The sequence below is a fragment of the Telmatherina bonti genome (assembly GCF_933228915.1).
Source record: "Telmatherina bonti genome assembly, chromosome: 15".
Classification (NCBI taxonomy): domain Eukaryota; kingdom Metazoa; phylum Chordata; class Actinopteri; order Atheriniformes; family Telmatherinidae; genus Telmatherina; species Telmatherina bonti.
Genome location: NC_136613.1, coordinates 5,544,452 through 5,565,272, shown reverse-complemented (window position 1 = coordinate 5,565,272; position 20,821 = coordinate 5,544,452). Strand labels below are relative to the sequence as shown.

The following is a 20,821-nucleotide window of genomic DNA, read 5'->3' as shown; positions in this document are numbered from 1 at the left end:
TACAAAAACAAAATCTATCAAATGCAAGAAAAACCCTAAAAAATAATCAAGTCATCAGCACCAAAAACAATGAAAATTTGATGATTTTCTTTGTCGTTTATGACAAAGAACCTCAACATTTTCAGGTTTTTAGCTTCTGGCTGAATAAAGGTCAACATGATTGTTATAAATTGATGAAAAAGCACAAAAAAGTGTCATGAAAACAGGAGATGAAGCTTGGCAATGTCCTGGAAACTTCACATGACAGCTGTTTTTTTCCTCTTTGACTTTCGGGTCGATCTTGCTTTTTGTTCAGTTGTAAAGTTGCTGTTTTTAATGCAAAAACACAAAATTATAAACCTAAAATTTTCAAACAAAATAAAAACTTTGAACTTATTTTAGTTTCTATTTACAAAAAAAATATTTTTTAAAAGCAAATTTACAGAATTAATCAGATGTTCTCAAAAGCTATTTTTATTTTTATTTGTTTTTAAGTTTTGCATTTTACAACTTTAAAACACACAAACCCCCCCCCCCCCCCCCCCCCACCCACCCACCCACCGTCCCCCAACCTGTCCACCCTCACATATAAACTGGTTCAAAGTAAAAAGATTTACATCATTGACCCAAAAATTCATAACAAACTCTTTCCGGAATTCATTATTTATTTATTTTTTATTTTCATTAAACTTATTTATTTACCCTTTTTCAGTCTTAATTGTATCTTTATTTTAAATAATCTATTTATAATTTGCCTTTATTAATGAATTAGTAATTATATAATATTTAATTGTATTTTCTTTATATATATATATATATATATATATATATATATATATATATATATATATATATATATATATATATATATATAAAAACTCACCTCGATGCTTCTTTATCAGACAAACAGACACAAATCTGATCTTCCTGTGTTGAATTTTTGGGCATTTTGAGGATTAAATTGAACTGAATCTTCCTGACAGCAAAGTAAACCTGAAAAACGTCCAGTTGGAGCGTTTCCCCACCAGCAGAACTCGTGTGGATCCGTCCACGTTAACCAGAACCGTGTTTCCAGCCTGCAGGAGTTGCAGTAAAGCGCTTTGTGTTGCAGGTGTTTAGAGTTCCTGCTGCAAAGCGGAGCGACGGCGTCGCTGAAGGACAACCAGGGCTACAGTCCGGTCCACTACGCCGCAGCCTTCGGACACAGACACTGTCTGGAACTGGTTAGTAAGGAGACTCTGCTGGGTTTATGTTGTTACTGTTTGGGTCTAAAGTTAACAGATAAATGTTTAAATATCCGTCTAAGTGAGAGGATTAGCTGCTTTTAACGTGTTTACCATCCCACGCAGAGCTAAACGTCCTCTGTTTGTCAGCTGGACATGTTACCATAAAAAGAAGTTTGTTTTATCCTGCAGCTGCTGGACAAAGACGACAGCCACCAAGAGGATTCAGAGTCTGCCAACACCAGGAGCCCGCTGCATCTCGCTGTGAGTCCAAACACAAACGTAGCGCGGCGACAACATCTACAGCTGTGCTCATATTTATTCATTAAAGAAGGAAAAAAACAGCTGCCTGTAAAATAAGCTGGAATTGACTAAAGTAATAATAAATAAATATTTTATGAAAATCATGACATTATTTTCTAATTCTGGTTCAACAGAAATATTTTTTTTTAAAAAGCAAACAAATAGGATAATTTATTCCATATTCCATCAGTCATACAGTAATATTTAGATGAAGAATCCTTTAATGTTTCCGCTCCAGTCAGGTGTTTTCTGTTCCTCTCAGTCAGACTTCTGCACCTGTTGACAGGTATTTTGTCCCACTGTTCAACAGAAAAGTCTCTCATTTGTCCAGGACACATTTGTTTGTTTGTTTGTTTTTTTCTTTCTTCAACTCAATTAAATGAAAAACAGTGTATTATATTACTAAATTATATTTTTGCACATTTTTAGTTATTGGTCCTTTTTTTTAAGTCTCCAGTTATTTGAGTGACTGTTGTAAATTCAGCTTTTCTTTAATGTAAGGGGATGAAGACATATGAGCACAGCTGTACGACCGGAGCTTCGGTCAGAGCGGGTTGCTGATAGTTCCCCGTTCCTCCTGCAGGCGTATCACGGCCACGCTCAGGCGCTGGAGGTGCTGCTGCAGAGGAAGTGGGAGGTGGACCAGAGAGACGAGGCGGGACGGACGCCGCTGGCCCTGGCCGCCTTGCGGGGACACACTGACTGTGTTCATACCCTCCTCAGCCAGGGGGCGTCGCCGTGCTCCACAGATGAGCAGTATGGGCGCACACCTGTTCACCTGGCAGGTAGCTTCACCGTTACCTCTAGTTTATCAGCATTTTCTTCACACCTGTGATTAAGATGAAGTCGAGCTGGGTGTGTTAAAACTGCATCACGTTTCCCTCCCCCCGACATTCACACACGCTCCAGCCTCGAGGAAACCAAGAGATGGCGAGGTTTAGGCGTTGTTTCGGTCCTCCTTCAGGTGTCCAACAGGGCAGTCCTCCTCTTCCTCGGTCATGCTGCTGTGATGAAGCAGAGCTGTTCTTTACAGTCTTCTTAAAAACTTCATGGATTGATTCCTTCATAAGAGGAAGGCAGCAGAATCCCGGTCCAGCCCTGTAACAACACAGAACACTGATCCGGTCTGGAACCACAAGCAGCAAATCTGAAGAATGGAGCCAGAAGCTGCAGTTCCCCCTTTATCCACTAGGGGCTCCACAACTAGCGAATCCCCATAGACTCCCATGTTAAAAAGACCAACTTCACAGCAGAAATAAACATATTTACAGCAGAAATAAACATTTTGCAGCAGAAGTAAACATGTTTGCAGCGAAAATAAACACGTTTACAGCAGAAATAAACATTTTGCAGCAGAAGTAAACATGTTTACAGTGGAAATAAACTTATTTACAGCAGAAGTAAACATGTTTACAGCAGGAATAAACTTATTTACAGCGGAAATAAACAAGTTTACAGCAGAAATAAACATGTTTACAGCAGACATAAACATGTTTACAGTGGAAATAAACTTATTTACAGCAGAAATAAACATGTTTACAGCAGAAGTAAACATGTTTACAGCAGAAATAAACTTATTTACAGCGGAAATAAACATGTTTACAGCAGAAATAAACATGTTTACAGCAGACATAAACATGTTTACAGTGGAAATAAACTTATTTACAGCAGAAGTAAACATGTTTGCAGCGAAAATAAACATTTTTAAAGCAGCAGAAAAACACGTTTACAGCAGGAATAACTTTGTTTACAGCAGAAATAAACACGTTTACAGCAGAAATAAACATTTTGCAGCAGAAGTAAACATGTTTACAGCAGAAGTAAACAAGTTTACAGCAGAAATAAACATGTTTACAGCAGAAATAAACATTTTGCAGCAGAAACAAACATGTTTACAGCAGAAATAAACATGTTTACAGCAGGAATAAACATGTTTACAGCAGGAATAAACATGTTTACAGCAGAAATAAACTTATTTACAGCGGAAATAAACATGTTTACAGCAGAAATAAACATGTTTACAGCAGAAATAAATATGTTTACAGCAGAAATAAACATTTTGCAGCAGAAGTAAACATGTTTGCAGCGAAAATAAACATGTTTACAGTGGAAATAAACTTATTTACAGCAGAAACAAACATGTTTACAGCAGAAATAAACTTATTTACAGCAGAAGTAAACATGTTTGCAGCGAAAATAAACATTTTTAAAGCAGAAAATAAACACGTTTACAGCAGGAATAAACTTGTTTACAGCAGGAATAAACTTGTTTACAGCAGAAATAAACACATTTACAGCAGGAATAAACATGTTTACAGCAGGAATAAACTTGTTTACAGCAGGAATAAACACATTTACAGCAGGAATAAACATGTTTACAGCAGAAATAAACACATTTACAGCAGGAATAAACTTGTTTACAGCAGAAATAAACACATTTACAGCAGGAATAAACTTGTTTACAGCAGAAATAAACACATTTACAGCAGGAATAAACGTGTTTACAGCAGAAATAAACACATTTACAGCAGGAATAAACATGTTTACAGCAGAAATAAACACATTTACAGCAGGAATAAACTTGTTTACAGCAGAAATAAACACATTTACAGCAGGAATAAACTTGTTTACAGCAGAAATAAACACATTTACAGCAGGAATAAACTTGTTTACAGCAGAAATAAACACATTTACAGCAGGAATAAACTTGTTTACAGCAGAAATAAACACATTTACAGCAGGAATAAACATGTTTACAGCAGGAATAAAGCCTGGTACGAAACCATTTTAGGTTTAATCGGTCAGGTTTACCTTCATGTGGGGGGAATGAATTTGTTTATTAGGATTAATCTGTTTAGATGTGATTTAATCTTGAAATCCAGCATGATTAGGGGCGTGTCCTTTTGATTGACAGGTATTGAATGTCCAGATGCAGGAATGTCGCAGAACCGCGGTTTTTAGCTGGTTAACAGCGCGACTTAGCTTTAGCCTACCTCCCTCTGTTTGCTCCCGTTAGTTTAGGTATTTTATTTTACTTGACCTAAAATGTTAATAAATTTTAAATGATAGATAGATCAGTTGGATTAAAAACTGCTTAATAGAAAATACATCTTTTTGTGTTAAATGTTTATATTTAGAGCGACGTTAAATAATCCATCTGGTGTTTAAAATGTTAAATGTTTCGTGTTTCTGAGCAGGATTAGAGTCGTTGAAGAGATTTTACAGATAAACGTTAAATCCTGATGTTTTTACAGCAGTTTAGTCCTGAATGACTTCAGATCGGGGGGGGGGGGGCTTGGCCCTGAAAGTCTCCCTGCTCCAACACAGCTGATACTAATGAATGGATCTGCAGGTATTGATTGGATTAATTTGATTTGAATCAGGTGTGTTGGAGCAGGGAAACAAGGAAAACCTGCAGGATTCCTGCTGTTGAGGACGGGGATCCGCCCCCCCTCCTTTGGAGTAAATTGATGTTAAAAGACGATTGTTTCCCGTTGGTGATGAAACATTGGTGGCTCTCTGCAGTGATGAACGGTCATACGACGTGTGTGCGCCTCCTGCTGGATGAGTCCGACGGCGCCGACCTCATCGACGGCGCCGACTCTCAGGGACAGTGAGTGATGATTCTCCACACTTCCTGCTCGCTGCTGGCGATGTCTCCCTTCATCCTAACGTCCTGAACCCGTCCCGGTCTGCAGGACTCCTCTGATGCTGGCTGTCGCTGGAGGCCATGTGGACGCCGTGTCGCTGCTTCTGGAGAGGGAGGCCAACGTCAACCTGGCGGATAACCACGGCCTCACGGCGTTGCACCTCGGGGTGAGCATCGTGACGTGACGCCCGCTGTAACCTCCCGCTGAGTCGTGTTCTGAGTGTGTGAATGTGCTCTGTGGCAGCTGCTGTGTAGTCAGGAGGAGTGTATCCAGTGTCTGCTGGAGCAGGAAGCCTCAGTTCTGCTCGGCGACTCGCAGGGTCGCACCGCCATCCACCTGGCCGCCGCCCGAGGCCACGCCTCCTGGCTGAGCGAGCTGCTGAGCATCGCCTGCTCCGAGCCGCCGTCGCTGCCCCCGCTGAGAGACCAGAACGGCTACACGCCGCTGCACTGGGCCTGTTACTACGGTTGGTGTTAGAGAATCCCCAGCAGACAGGTGCTGCTGATCAATACTCTGATTAATCATCTCAGGTGTGTGTTCACAAAACGCAGAGGAGGAAAGACATCAGAAATGTTTCTGCTCATCAATCTGAGAAGGTTATCAGGTTTTTATACCTCGTCTGTTTAGATGTTTGATCCTCTTGATTGACAGTTTTAATTAGTTTTAATCCTGTTTCATCCTCCATGAGAAGCGACGATTTTTTTCTTGTTCTCGAGGCTCCGAGTTCTCATGGACATCAAGTTTTTTCCTTCTCTAAGAAGCATCGTGTGATTGGACGGACATTTGGGTGGGCGGGGTTAACACAGAGAAAGCATGAAGCGGAAAGTCGCTGCTTCCGCATTTTTTCTGTTGAAGGTAAAACGGATTGTTTTACTGATCGAGGTGGTGAGAAAGTACCAACATTTTTACAACATGTAAACACACAGACCAGCCGCGTGCACGACCAAACGGCAACCTCCGGCAGTTAAATGTGAAGCCAACGTGGAAGTGCCAAGAATTGCAGTTCCCCCTTCATCCACTAGGGGCTGCAAAACAGAGCAAATCTCCATAGACTCCCATGTTAAAAAGACCAACTTCACAGCAGAAATAAACATGTTTACAGCAGAAATAAACATGTTTACAGCAGGAATAAACATGTTTACAGCAGGAATAAACATGTTTACAGCAGGAATAAACATGTTTACAACAGGAATAAACATGTTTACAGCAGAAATAAACATGTTTACAGCAGGAATAAACATGTTTACAGCAGGAATAAACATGTTTACAGCAGGAATAAACCAGCCTGGTTCAAAACAGGTCAGGTTTACCTTCAGGACAACTGTGGGAGGAGTGAATTTTTTTCTAAAAGTAATTTCATCATCAAAGTTCGGCATATTTAGGGGCGTGTCCTTTTGATTGACAGGTACCAATCTCCTGCTTCAAGTCAGAAGAACGTAGAACAACCGCGGTTTTTAGCCGGTTAACAACGTGACTTAGCTTTAGCCCGCTTACCTCCGTTAGCTGGTTAGCTCCTGTTATCTCCGAGTTAGCTCGGTTAGCTCTTAGCTACAGAAAGCTCGGAGTTCGCTCGATGTCAATCATCCACCATGACGCTCACAGCCCCCCTCTCAGCTCCACCTCTTTGCCCATATTTGTAGTTTCCGGGTGAGACGACACGCAAGACCCTGCCAAGATGGTGACGTCATGCTTTGCTCCAGATGAAATGACACCTCCAGTTCTTCATGTAGACGTTTAATTCCTTCAATTCGCGAGAAGTTAAAAGGTTCTCTGACACCTGCCGAGGTCCACGTAGACACAACGTTAACACTTGGTTACGTCATTTAAAGACTGTAGCCTCCAGTTCCAGCTGGGTTTTATTGTCCTACTTACCATTTTATTTTTTCTTTCCGTCTTCTTTTGATTCAGTTATTATTATTATTGTTGTTGTTATTATTATTATTGTTATTATTATTATTATCTGTCTTGAAGGCGACCGCCGCCGTCGTTACGCTTATAAATAAAGTTGGCTAAAGACCAAACTGGTCTCCTCTCAGCCTGCAGACGACAGTTTCTGATCTGTCCTGGTAAAGCTAGAACAGCCAAAGCAACCTGTGACACAGACTCTGTCTGCAGGTCATGATGGTTGTGTTGAAGTTCTGCTGGAGCAGAAAGGCTGTCGCTGCATCGACGGGAATCCCTTCACCCCTCTGCACTGCGCTGTGTAAGACACACACATTTTATAGTTTAACGCAACATGTGGCGGCAGAAACCGGCCATTAACTACGTGTTTGTGTTTACCCCGTCAGGGTGAACGACCACGAGTCGTGTGCGTCGCTGCTGCTTGAGGCGATGGGGTCGGACATCACTGTCTGCGGGGATGCTAAGGGCAGGTAAGCAGTCAGCACGGAGATGTTAACGCTGCCGCTCCATCCCTTTCACGCCTTCCTCTCCTGCAGGACTCCTCTTCATGCTGCGGCGTTCGCCGGTCACGTCGACTGCATCCAGCTGCTGCTTTCCCACGATGCACCTGTAGACACTGTAGACCAGTCGGGTCGCACTGCACTGATGATGGCTGCAGAAAAGGGCCGGGCTGGCGCCGTCGGTACTGGAATCTTTTAATCATGTTTGACATCATGTTTCTTGTCTTGTTGTGCTTCATGTATGCGTAAACGTGTCTTATGATCCAGAGGTGCTGTTGAGCAGCACCAGCCTCAGTCTGACGGACAAAGACGGCAACACGGCCCTTCATCTGGCCTGCAGTAACGTAAGTGTCCACAAGGCGGCGCCTTCCTCCTTCTTGGCTTCTAAATCCGCTGAGACGAGTCAAGCAGATTTTTCTCTTTAAAAAGTTGCATAAAAGTCCAGATCTCAGCTTTTTGTAGGAGCAGAAGTTTTACCCCAAGACTGCATGGAGACGCGACGTTTCCACGCGGACGCGACGTTTCCACGGAGACACGACGTTTCCACGTAAACATGACGTTTCCATGCAGACGATTCCGCGCGGACGCGACGTTTTCAGATTCTGAGGCTAAAATGATGAATGTATGAACAGATAAAGCAGCATAAAGAGCAACCAGAAGAAGAAAATAACACACACAGATCAGCAGTGACCAAGCCTTTTCTCATCTTCACATCATTCTCTCACGTCTGAAACACACACACACACACACACACTGTTTCCATGTTTCCACACGTCTTCCTGCTACTATCTACCTGCTGTCCTCACTGCAGCACCTCCACCTCAGCTGCATCCCAAACGTCTTCTTGGCTTTATTCCAGCCATAGAGGATCATTATTTTCCTGCTTTTCTCATCACTTGTTGATCTTTGGCTGCTCCTGATTGGACGTTACCGTCAGTTTAAGCTCTCTGATTGGTGGAAAGTCTGACAGGAAGTGTCTTCATCATCATGTCCAGGTGAAAACAGAGGTCTCTTAGCAACATGGTAGTGATGGTGATGAAGATGTGATAAATAATGGTGGATTTACCATCTAGAGTCTCTGAATAAACACTACATGTTGTGTCTGGACTGTAAACCTCCTGGACGGATGGAAATGTTTGGCTCGGGTCTTTTTAACAGAACTGGATGTTTATCTGTTTATTCTGTGTAGAAGTAAATGATGACATAACTCGTTCCTGTTTCAGGGGAAGGAAGACTGCGTGTTGCTGATTCTGGAGAAGCTGTCCGACACTTCGCTCATAAATGCCACAAACGCAGCGCTGCAGACGTGAGTACTTAAAGCTGCCGCCTGAAGATAAATGAAACAAAATTACACTTTTTAAATGTGGAATAACTCAGGGAACTAACTTAGACATAGATTCTTCTGTAGAGTTTAAACTAAGACATCAGCAGCTGATTTACATCCTTTTTTCTGGACATATGAACGAAAGGAGACTCTGGTTTATGGTCATTTTGTCATTGTATATATTATATATCAGTGTGAAGTGTTTGTCTCCACCAGGCCTCTCCACCTGGCGGCTCGTAGCGGCCTGAAGAAGGTGGTGCAGGAGCTGCTGTCCCGAGGAGCCAACGTTCAGACGGTGGATGAAAACGGTAAGATGCTGCACGTCTGCATGACAGCTTGTCTCTGTGGCAACATGAGCCTGTGCTGCAGATCAACGCCTGCTTGGTTGCTTTCAGTGTGCAGATGTTTATATAGTTTGACTGGTGGAAGCTTCCATCCTGCAAACAAGCATTTCTTACAAAATAAGAAGTGAAAGAGCTGCGTGGAATAATGTTTACAGCTGTTTCACATAGTTGTAAACATTATGAAAGATTAGGTTTTTTGGCATCAATATAATCAACAAAAGCAGATAAAAAGTTTCAAGATAATTAAAAAATAAGAATACCTACATACATGTTAGTGGGTTTTGCAATACATAAAATATAACATAATATGTAACATATGATAATATGATATATTCTATTATATTATTATATATTATAATATAATATAATGTAATATAATATTATTAATCAAATAGAGTAAGATAAAAATAAATCGTTTGAAGTAATAATAGAGATAATTAAACTGCATCAGTGTAAATTGATAAAATCTCTGGACCTGAAAGAATGATGTGTGGAATAACCTAAAGCAGTAAATATTTTAATTATTACATTATCAGGACATGTCATTCTGTGTTTATCATGGTCATGTGACACAGAACGTGCGATGTCAGGCGTGATTTTATTGTCTAAAACTTTGAGAATCGTAAATGAACCTGATGGAGGGAAACAGAAGCTTCCAGAGGAAGATGGAGGAAAATTTCTGGGAATATCTGGGATACGACGTTGAAAAATTGTGTCATCTTGATCTTTAAGCCACAAGAGAAACTGTTTCCTTTTGCACCTCAAACTGCATAAAGTCTTCTTTAAAACAAAAAAACCCCACTTCAGTTTATATAAAATGTTGACTTGAATCTTTAAATGTGATCGTAAAAGGATCAATAAGACGTCATTCCCCGTTAACCTCGTTAGCTTAATGCCCAAATTTACATCCAGTGATTTAAAAATGACACAAATGCAGGAAAAATCATAAAAGATTGACTGAAATAAAATAATAATTAATTAAATATTGAATTAAAGTCATTAGTAAGAGTGATTTAAAAGCAAATACAAATAAAATAAATAAAAATAGATCAAATAAACAAGTTTACTCTTGCAGTCGGAGTTCTGGTTTACAACGCGGAACTTTTTCACGTTGATTCGTAGAGTTAAAAGTCTAAAACCATTCTTATCATAAAAAACTTTATTTAAGAAGTGAAGCGCTCTGAATGTTTTCCTCCTGTCTGTTGGAACTCTGTCAGCTGGCTGAAAACTAATAGAAAGCTGCTCCGTCTTTGCTTCCTCCATGTCCACGTCCTCGCTGTCCTCCTCTTCCTCTCCGTTCTGTCTCTCTGCCTCAGGTCTGACCCCTGCTCTGGCTTGTGCTCCTAGCAGAGAGGTGGCTGACTGTCTGGCTCTCATTCTGGCTACCATGATGCCTTTCTGCTCCCCTTGCAGCTCCGGAGCCCCTTCCCCAGGCTCCCTGCTGAGGCAGCTGCCCCGCCAAGGGGGTAAAGGCCCGGGAACCGGCCCCCGGGGCCCACGGAGCCCCAGGAACCCCTCGGGACCCTCCAGCGAGGGAACAACTGAGAATGACTCAGAGGATTCAGAAACTTTCTGACCCTTCCGAACAAACTCTCTTTTTCTTCGGTTGTGACGCAGCGTGGATGGTTGGAGGAACGGAGCTCCACAGGGTTCAATCTGAAACAAATAAGCACCTTTTTAACTAGTTCTCAACTTTAGATGTTTTAATCTGGCCGTGTGGAATCACCAGAAGGGGCGGTAGAAGTTAAACTGCTGGTTTCTCTAATTCAGAAGGAGTCGTCGCCCTGACCGAGAACATTTATTCCTTTTCATACCATACCAACAATTTATGCTACTTTTTTTATCCTCATCCATACTGATCATTTCTGCCCCTTAACAGGAAAGTTTCATGATTTTTACAGGAAAACCTCTGATGCCTGAAAGAAATGCTCATAAATAAGAAAAATGTATGATTAAATAAAGTTAAAATAGTTTCATTTAATTCAATACAACTTTATTTATATAGCATCAAATCACGGCAATGCCCTCTCAAGACTCTTTACAGACAGGAAAACAACATCATGAAAGCCAATTCAAAATAGCCTATATAAGGAAACCAACAGACTGAGTTGGAAGCTCCAAATAGGGTAAAAAAATATTGCTGAAACTATAGATAATTTAATTAGACAGCAGATAAAAATTAATTAAACTTCACATAAAGTAATATTTCAGCTAATCGAAACATTTAAGAAAAAATTAAACCCGTAAATTTTTGTGTTTTTCAACATTTTAATAGTTTAAATCTGGAAAACGTCTTCAGACACCTGAAGCTTAAAGGGACCTTGTGAAAGATTTTCTGTTTTACTGGATAAAATCCATGTCTGCATTTCTAGATGACATCATCGGTGTGTTACCGCCGCCGCCTCTAGCGAAGAATTTTACACTTGTTTAGGCGAACTGTGGTTAATCCAGTAGGAAACACCATGACAGCAAATCATGGCAGCATAACCGCAGATCCTGCTAAAATACACCAGCCTTGTTGCTACAGGAGTGGATGTTTACGTGCTTTCAGGAGCTTTCCGTCGTGTAAACGCACCTTATAAACCCGTCCCGCCTGCTTTTAGTTCAGCTTTACCGCCACTGAAAACCAGTGTTAAACACGACTAGAAAGGCTACCACGATACCACGTAAGGGGTGCGTAGTCTTAGACACCTCATGATTTGATTAGATTATGAAATGATTATCAGGATTTTCAGCATCTTTTTTCCCAAATTGAGGATTTTTTTTAATGCTCCTCGATCCTCCCTTTAGTATCCATTCATTCAAGTCACCAAACAAATTTATCTCCTGTTTTTATACATGTGGAACCATAAATAAATCCAACACATTCTGAAAATATTTTCATATTGTCTTTAAATGTTTCCAGGAATCTTCAGGAAAAATGTGTTAGCATCAGTTAGCGGCAACCGGTTCCTCTAACTGGGCGGGAACGGAGCTGCTGTCTCGTGTTTGTAGTTTTACTATTAGATTTTATTTTGGCTTTAAACAGCTTCCATATGCAGGAAGTCTCGTCTTTTCTCATGTCGATAAAAAACGAAATGTTTCCAAATGTTAGCCTTCGAACCCGATGAGGAAACCTCAGCTCAGTAATGGTAGCTGCTAGGTTAGCGGCTAGCTTCCTGCTGTTTGTTGTTTATTGTTTGCAGAGGCGTAAACAAGGGACAAACGTCTGGTTCCCTTGCTGGCTTAATACACAACTTCCTGCCTCACTTTGAAGCTTTATTTCTGTCATTTAATTATTATGAAAAATAATCGTTTTTAAACATTTACAAATCGTAATTTCATCGCTACATGATGCATCGCGATGCATCGATTTAAATAGTGAATCTAATAGGTGGTGTTCGTTTAAATGCTATACACAATTACACACTGTCCCTTTAAAGTCAACACTGTTCTCAATTAATTGTAGTTTGCTTAACAAATGCAGCATCCAATACAGACCATTTTTTTCCTGTTTTCTTTTTAAAAACAGAAAAAAAAACTAATTATTTAAAGTAGTTGATGTAAATAATGAAAAACAAGCTTTAATTTAAATAAGACGAATTTTATTTAAAAAAACAAACAAAAAAATCCTTTCAGAACTTAACATTTTCTCACTATTAAAAACATTAAAACAAACTGAATTAGTTATTTTAAGAAAAACAGACTTAAAGTATCAGCCTTAAAGTGCCAAATGTTCATAAAATCAACTTTCTCATTAAACTGCTGCTTGCTTCATTTATAAACTTAAAAACTCAAAAATCATGTGAAAAAAATTATGCTTTCCCCAAAACTCATGTTTATTATGAAAACAAATGATAACGCATTGACGGGGATCTGTGGAAATATGTCGAAATACGTTTCTCCATTTATAATCTGCAGCATGAGCCAGGATTTATTAACCCTGTAAAAACACCTGAAGGTGACTTTTATCTTAAACCTTTCATCAGGATTGTTAAAGTTTCCTGTTTCCCGTTTATAAACTGGGAAAATTCATGTCCACAACCTCTTTGTAGGAATGTTTCTGTTTGGTTAAATCCTGAACCCTTTGGGGCTCCGACGTGGCTCCACAACGCCACCGTCTGACAGTAGGTGGGAGTTTCTCGCTGAGCTTCCTCTCTGGACCAACGGCTGCAACCGAGAAAGTCGCTCCACAAACCAGAGTTCTCGATCCAGACCAGTTGTGGTTCAGGTGTGCATGCTTGTGATAATTTACACCACACTATTGTTTTTAGTCACGGGTGCTTAAATCCGAACAGACCTCGGTACTTAATGTCTGCACGGCGCGGCAATGCGCCAACAAGACGCAAGATTTCTTTCAAAAGCCATTTCTAACTGTACAAAATGAAGTAGTTTATTAAGATGGAACGTTAACTTTTTATGATTTTTGGCTTGTTGTACCAAATATTTGACTTCCACTCCTAAATAATTATCATGGACTGAAGCTCACTTGAGCAGGTACGTTTGTTTTGTTTTTTTGGTTTGTTTTTAAATTGTTTCAACACAAGCTTGAATTTTGCTGTTTGGTTTGATGAACTGAGGCGGAAATGTGAAATGTACAGATGTTCAGAGGTAGAGAGACATAATGCAACGGGTACACCTCGGTTCTCAACGGGTTTGACAGGAAAAGATTGGAGGAGACTTTAACCGTGTACGCAACTTCAACCCAAACAAGGCAAAATTACTTCTTATATTCAGTGAAGGATCCTTAATGACCGTTTCCCAGATGCCATGACTTTTCATATGGAGCGTTTGGAGGTGTTCGTCCCTTGTTATGTGAAGTATCAAGGATAGTTTTTGTGTTCCTGTTTTGTTTCCAAAGACCCCACAATCCCTACGTCAAAGCCAGCTTCCCCATCATCCTTAAAAAGTAGAAATACCGTTAGCACAAGATTGTGGTTTGTGGAATAAATATTTAATTATTTTCCAAGTTTTCTGTTGTGAATGGAAAGGTTTAACTTTGTGTCCCAATTAATAACATCAAACTATAGCTGGCAAACTAACAGCTAATTAGCCATTTCAGTGTTTGACTGTGTTGTATATTAGATTTAATTGATTCTCATGATACTCAAACTGTAAGGAAAGTTTTTCCAAAGAAAGGCACAACATGGAATTTCCTGTTTTTCGTGTTTAATGTTGGCCAAAACGAGATCAGGTTATCCTAATTAAAAATATTCATGTTGAAACATGTTAGCTTCCATATCAACTGTACATTAGACTAATCAGTAATAACAATGTAATACTGCTAAGAAGACCTGGGTTACATTGTCCTCATAAGCTAACGTTTACTCTAACATGACTGAACATTAAATAATTATGTTTAATTAAAGTAGTTTAAGCAAGGTGGTGTTAAAAGATAGCTAACATTAGCTGCAACAGTGGCTTAAATATAAGCTACAATGTTGGCATATATAATACAGTGTAGAGGTGAATATATAAGAAAAGTTAAATAGACAAAGCTATCTTATGTAGCTTATTAAAACTCCAGAACATTGGCCGCTACTACATTCAACATTCGAACCACTTAGTCCAGTTAAGGGTTGCGGGGAAGCTGGAGCCTATCCCAGCAAGGGAGCTACATTAGTTTAAGCAAGTTAATGTTAGCTGCCATGTTAAACAAGCTAAAGTTAGCAGCTACATTAAAAGAAAAACTTCTGTTTGATCCGAAAATCATGTTTCTTGATATTTTTGAGGTACCAGCCTGATAGAAGTTGATAATCTCATCCTGCTATCTCCTGTCATGTTGAAGGAAGGGGGGAAAAAAATCTGAAGTTGGCAAAACCATGTTTTAACTAGCAAAGCAACATTTATTTTTATGCTAACTGAAACAAGCTAATGTTACACCTGTAACATGTGGCTGCCATTATTTATAGATAAGAAGCTGACAAACTTTTCCTTCAGACTTTAAACGTTTATTCAGCTGCCATTATTTATAAATAAGAAGCTGACAAACTTTTCCTTCAGACTTTAAACGTTTGTTCAGCGTTTACGTTCCGACTGCTGTAGCTGGTGCAGGAGTTAGCTTGGCTAACTGCTAACGCCAACATTTTACAAAGCTGTAAATAATGCAGCGTTTTGTCTGAACCAGCTGACTGGACAGATCTGCAGGTGATAGGAAGGAATCGTGATGTACCCGTTGATCCATGCAGTTTTGGCTAAATGATAAGATTTATTTAGCGGCTTCCTATGCTGTTTCTGCTGAACGTGTTCTTTCTGTTGCGCATACTCGCACACTTTACAGTCCAGGGTAGCAAAACTGTTTTTTTCTATAAATATAAAACTTTCCTGCCTGGGCAGCTCTAAAAGTCCAATCACAGGAGCCTGAATTACCCAAAAATAACAATTTCTCTTGTAATGAAAACATCTTTTAGCTCAGTTCTTTGTGCTATTTATTGTCTCTGAGATGATGGTACAGATACTGCCAGCACTTAAAATGTAAAGTAACACAGGGCCTTGACCACTTTCCTCCCCATCCTCCTCTCTGTTTGTCTGCCTACCAGCGATGTGCCATCGTCTCTAACGTGTCCAGTGCCTTGATGTTGATTTGTTTGGTTTCTTTTCGAACATTTTTCTGTGTAAGGTGGTTCTGATATTCTGAATTTAAAGGAAAAATTCACACAAAATTTACAAAATAACTTGCGTTTCTTCCCATGGATGACACACCATAATACAAAGAGCTAAAAAGTATAAAAGAAAATTTAGAATTTAATCTGCATTAAACAAGTTTATCAGTTTTTATTAAGAGACACAATAACTGATTTCTGATTAGCAACAAATCTGAATCTGTTTGTGATTTTATTTTCAAATCTTTTTGTTCTTTGGACATTTTTGGTGGATTAAGCCTTTATTCTCATTATTAAGTCTCTTATTGGGCAAATTTTGGAACTCAACCCTAAATTTTGATCATAAATCAGGACAAAAATGTCAACTTAAATTTTTTATATATTTTTAAAAAATATCATCTCAAAACTACCCAATTTAAACCCTTTACATGAAAAATGTAACTATTTTCATCAAAACTGGAACCCTAACATCACAGAATGCCAGAGGATGTTTTGTAATAACTATTTATATATTTATATTTTAAAAGTTTAGTGTTAATGTGAAAGTTTCGTCCTAAAGTGACTTAAGAAGGTCGTGAATTTTAAATTTTATGTTGTACAAAAAGTAATAATGGAGGAAAATCAGCAAAAATCAATATTTTGTCTAATTCTTTTGCATAAAAAGCTAAATTCAACTTGTGGAAAACACAAAATATTTTGTATTTGCCTTTTAATTAAACAAAATATTAAGATTGTGAAATTGAAAGTTGAAAACCTCAATATGAAGTACTAAAATTAATAATAATACTAAACCTAAAAGCTGGAAGAATTTTTTTAACAGCAGGTTCTGGAGTAGGACATTTTCGTCCTTAAGGACTTCAGAAGATAATAAAAAAACATTTGTACGTATTCATTTTGCAGCTGAAAAGTTTAACCGTAGAGAACTTTGAGTTCCTACCACAGAGCGGTTAAATGTAAAACTAATCTGGACGAATGGATGAAAAACAAGAGAAACCAAACGTTTTGTAAACGTGTGAACTTTTCCTTTAATGTGTGAGATAGTAACATTATGTTGAATGAAAAAGTTTTTTTCTTGAATCCAGGTTGGAGATTTTCTATTGTTTTAATTTCCTGTGAAAAGTTGAACAAGACGAAGTTTTGTCTTTCTAAAGAAAAAAAGCACAAATCATCAGTAACTGAACAACAGAACATCTCCAGCCTCGCTGGTGAAACGGTGCGAGTGTTAGCCGAGGTACTGATGAGAAAACTGAAATGTTGGCGTAAACCATCGTATGATGGTCTGTATTTGAGATTGAACTAAAATGTGCTTATTGATGAACTGCCTGATCGACACACAGTTGCTCTGCGTCTGAGCAGAATCCGTCTACCGGTGTTACGATGATCATTCTATTAGATGAGCTTCAGCAATCCAGACAATCGCCATGTTCATTGTGATGATTTTCATACCAGTTCCTGATGCAGTACAACGTGCTGAGGGCTGTTTGTCACAAACCTTCGATTTATAGAAGCTGTACAATAAAAACTAAATCTGTTTGGACTTTCTGCTCATTACTTTTTTTTTTTTTTTTAAATTGATCCTGTGTAGAAAAAATTGATTTTATATCTCTATATCTATCTATCTATATGTATATCTATTTTATATCTATCTATACCTATATCTGTCTCTCTCTCTCTCTTATATATAGATATATATATATATATATATATATATATAGATATATAGATAGATAGAGATATAGATATATATATATATATATATATATAGATATATAGATAGATAGAGATATAGATATATATAGATATCTATATATATCTATATATAGATATCTATATATATCTATATATAGATATCTATATATATCTATATATAGATATCTATATATATCTATATATAGATATCTATATATATCTATATATAGATATCTATATATATCTATATATAGATATCTATATATATCTATATATAGATATCTATATATATAGATATCTATATATATCTATATATAGATATCTATATATATCTATATATAGATATCTATATATATCTATATATAGATATCTATATATATCTATATATAGATATCTATATATATCTATATATAGATATCTATATATATAGATATCTATATATAGATAGATATAGATATCTATATATAGATAGATATAGATATCTATCTATAGATAGATATAGATATCTATCTATATATAGATATAGATATCTATCTATATATAGATATAGATATCTATCTATATATATAGATAGATATCTATAGATATATAGATATCTATATATATAGATATATAGATATCTATATATATAGATATATAGATATATATATAAATAGATATATATAGAAATAGATATATAGATATATAGAAATAGATATATAGATATATATAGATATATATATATATAGATATAGATATAGAGATATAGATAGATATAGATATCTATATATATATCTAGATAGATAGAGATATATAGATAGATATATATATATATATATCTAAATATCTATATATAGATATATATATATATATCTATATATAGATAGATATATCTAAATATCTCTATCTACATCTATTTTATATCTATCTATACCTATAGCTATCTCTATCTCTATATATCTATATCTATCCCTGTCTATATATCTATATAACTTATATCTAAATCTATATCTATCTATAGATATATATATATCTGTATCTCTACCTATCTATCGCTATAGATCTATATCTATCTATCTATGAATCTATATATATCTATCTTTTTATTTAACAGGTAAAGTTTGATGTGGTGGGACGGGACATTGTCATCATGGTTCATCAGCTGCTTCACATCAATAAGGAAATTCTCTGATGATGTCACTCAATCTGCTCACACAAACAGCTGAATGTTAATAATCTTTTAATAGTTAGATAATCTCTGTACATTTACAAACTTTAAATTACATAAAGCAGTTTGTTACCAAACTAAAACAACTTCAATGTTTTGGTGCCTTTATTCTCTAACCAGCATTTAATCTAAAACCAGAAACTGTGGCACGGACCTGATACTACATGTGGAATCACTGCGACATGCCAGTCGCCCTCCAGAAGGATGGAATGAATGTCCAGTGTACATAGTCCTGCTCAGCAGCTGGTTCCCAGTCCGGTCCAGTGGTCTGGTACCATCAGAAAGTACTTGTCCATGGCCTCGCAGAACCGAGCCCTGTAGAGCTCCGGAGAAACCACCGTGGGCATCTTCCCTGAAGAGGAAACAGAGTTTCACGTCAACGTACGGATTCATCAAAACCAGATCCACACAGAGGAAAGGGGCGTGTCCGCATGGCATGTAGTCCAGAACCAGACCAGAACACGCACCAGAACCAGAGGCCCCAGCCTATGGACCAGAACCAGAGTCCGCAGCCTATGGACCGGAACCAGAACCCGCACCTTATGGACCGGAACCAGAACCCGCACCTTATGGACCGGAACCAGAGGCCGCAGCCTATGGACCGGAACCAGAGTCCGCAGCCGATGGACCAGAATTTATATAGAGGTGAAGGAACGTATACAGAGGTGTCATTCTAAACTGAATATCACCTTTCCATGTATCCCTGCTCCCACAGTTCTAACATTATTATTGTGGTGGAAATATGCGTATAGTGTAGTTTTAATGTTACTCCTTTATTAAGCTTCTTTTATGGAGTACAAAATACATATTCTGCATAGTTTAAACCGTTGACTGTGGCCCTCGTCACTCTTAAGGCCGATACGAGGTTTGAAGATGAATCTGTTTGGATTCAGGCGCCTGCCCCTCAGTCCAGTCCTGGCAGAAACACGCGAGATCCCACTTCTGACACCAAACTGTCGTAGAATTTCTTCCATATAGTACAAAAGCCTATATTTATTATTCTTTTAGTTCATTTGATTTATTTATATATTTTATATATTTATTTACATATGAGTATAAATTTTATTATTTTTGGATGGATTTTACTTTTAGTTATCACTCAAGTTCTCTCCTCATTCGGGCCCTCTTCACCGAGGGCTGCCCCTGTTCTGACTGTATGGGTGTTGCTCTGGTGGCTGTCCCTGTCTGGTGGGTCGGGGTCCTGCGCTGCAGCCTTACAGTTGTGGACCTGGGTGGCCCCCATGGTGACGGCCTGGGTGGTCGTGGTTGGGAGTAGCCCTTTGTGTAGATGCACCCTGAGGATATCGTTTCCTTATCTGGTGGACATGTACCTGGCCATTCGTCTTCTTTTAACTGTTCTAGGGGCTAATAGGATGAGGGTGGTTGTGGGTGGGTGTAATGGGACTATGGGTGTATGTATGTGTGTGTGTGTTTTATATATTTTAATGTAAATTGTTTTATTATGTGAAGCACTTTGCATTTTTTTAAGCAAGAAAAGTGCTATAGAAATAAAGTTTGATTTGAGCGCTCCTCCAGGACCAGGTTGGGGATCCCTGCTGAAGTCACCAAACAAATGCAGCAAAGATGCAATAAAAACCCACTAGATTTGTACGTGGAGGGCGGAATCGCAGGATTTCCCACGTTAATCCCAACCCTCCGCCTACCTTGGCCTCCTAAGATCCCGGTGGATTTGACGACCATTTCAAGCTTCTTGTCCCACGTAAACGTCCGGATATAATCTGCAGAAAGCAACAGAAGAAACCATGACAACAGAGCCGACACCACGGCTTCAGCGCCAGCCTCCTCCTCCTCACCGATGATCCCGACCACCAGCTGGTCCGTGGCGTCGTCGCGGCCCACCAGCAGGGAGTAATCGATGATGAGGTGGCTGGACAGGAAGTAGGCGTCGCTGTGAATGGCGGCGCGAAGGATGGCCTTGCAGTGGGAGCGGATGTAGAGCGGGTTGTCGTGGATCAGCTTCAGCAGGTTCTCGTCCAGCAGGACCACCTCGCAGCTTTCCTTCCCCGAGTCCGTCTTCACGTTGCGGTTCCTCAGCGAGCCCTTCAGGTCGAACACCTGCGGAGGAACGACCACGTCATGTCGCCGTGACAACGCAGAA

The 20,821-nt window shown here is 38.8% G+C and overlaps 2 protein-coding genes across 7 annotated transcripts in view; one reads left to right on the top strand and one right to left on the bottom strand.

Moving 5' to 3' along the window:
- The window catches only part of ankrd44 (ankyrin repeat domain 44), a 42,737-nt gene extending 31,782 nt beyond the window's left edge, over nucleotides 1-10,955 (top strand). For both annotated transcript variants that reach the window (XM_079253890.1, XM_079253889.1), the window contains exons 16-28: nucleotides 1,091-1,202; nucleotides 1,395-1,466; nucleotides 2,089-2,290; nucleotides 5,031-5,118; nucleotides 5,204-5,321; nucleotides 5,399-5,621; nucleotides 7,271-7,358; nucleotides 7,444-7,527; nucleotides 7,594-7,739; nucleotides 7,825-7,901; nucleotides 8,781-8,863; nucleotides 9,098-9,189; nucleotides 10,542-10,955. In XM_079253890.1, coding sequence (XP_079110016.1) covers nucleotides 1,091-1,202; nucleotides 1,395-1,466; nucleotides 2,089-2,290; nucleotides 5,031-5,118; nucleotides 5,204-5,321; nucleotides 5,399-5,621; nucleotides 7,271-7,358; nucleotides 7,444-7,527; nucleotides 7,594-7,739; nucleotides 7,825-7,901; nucleotides 8,781-8,863; nucleotides 9,098-9,189; nucleotides 10,542-10,801 — 1,645 coding nt within the window. In that variant the 3' untranslated portion in view covers nucleotides 10,802-10,955. The remainder of the gene's footprint in view (nucleotides 1-1,090; nucleotides 1,203-1,394; nucleotides 1,467-2,088; nucleotides 2,291-5,030; nucleotides 5,119-5,203; nucleotides 5,322-5,398; nucleotides 5,622-7,270; nucleotides 7,359-7,443; nucleotides 7,528-7,593; nucleotides 7,740-7,824; nucleotides 7,902-8,780; nucleotides 8,864-9,097; nucleotides 9,190-10,541) is intronic.
- Nucleotides 10,956-18,703: 7,748 nt separating this feature from the next.
- pikfyve (phosphoinositide kinase, FYVE finger containing) overlaps nucleotides 18,704-20,821 on the bottom strand; it is a 49,403-nt gene continuing 47,285 nt past the window's right edge. For all 5 annotated transcript variants that reach the window (XM_079254864.1, XM_079254865.1, XM_079254866.1 and 2 more), the window contains 3 exons: nucleotides 20,517-20,778; nucleotides 20,367-20,441; nucleotides 18,704-19,054 (listed from right to left, as the gene is read on the bottom strand). In XM_079254864.1, coding sequence (XP_079110990.1) covers nucleotides 18,939-19,054; nucleotides 20,367-20,441; nucleotides 20,517-20,778 — 453 coding nt within the window. In that variant the 3' untranslated portion in view covers nucleotides 18,704-18,938. The remainder of the gene's footprint in view (nucleotides 19,055-20,366; nucleotides 20,442-20,516; nucleotides 20,779-20,821) is intronic.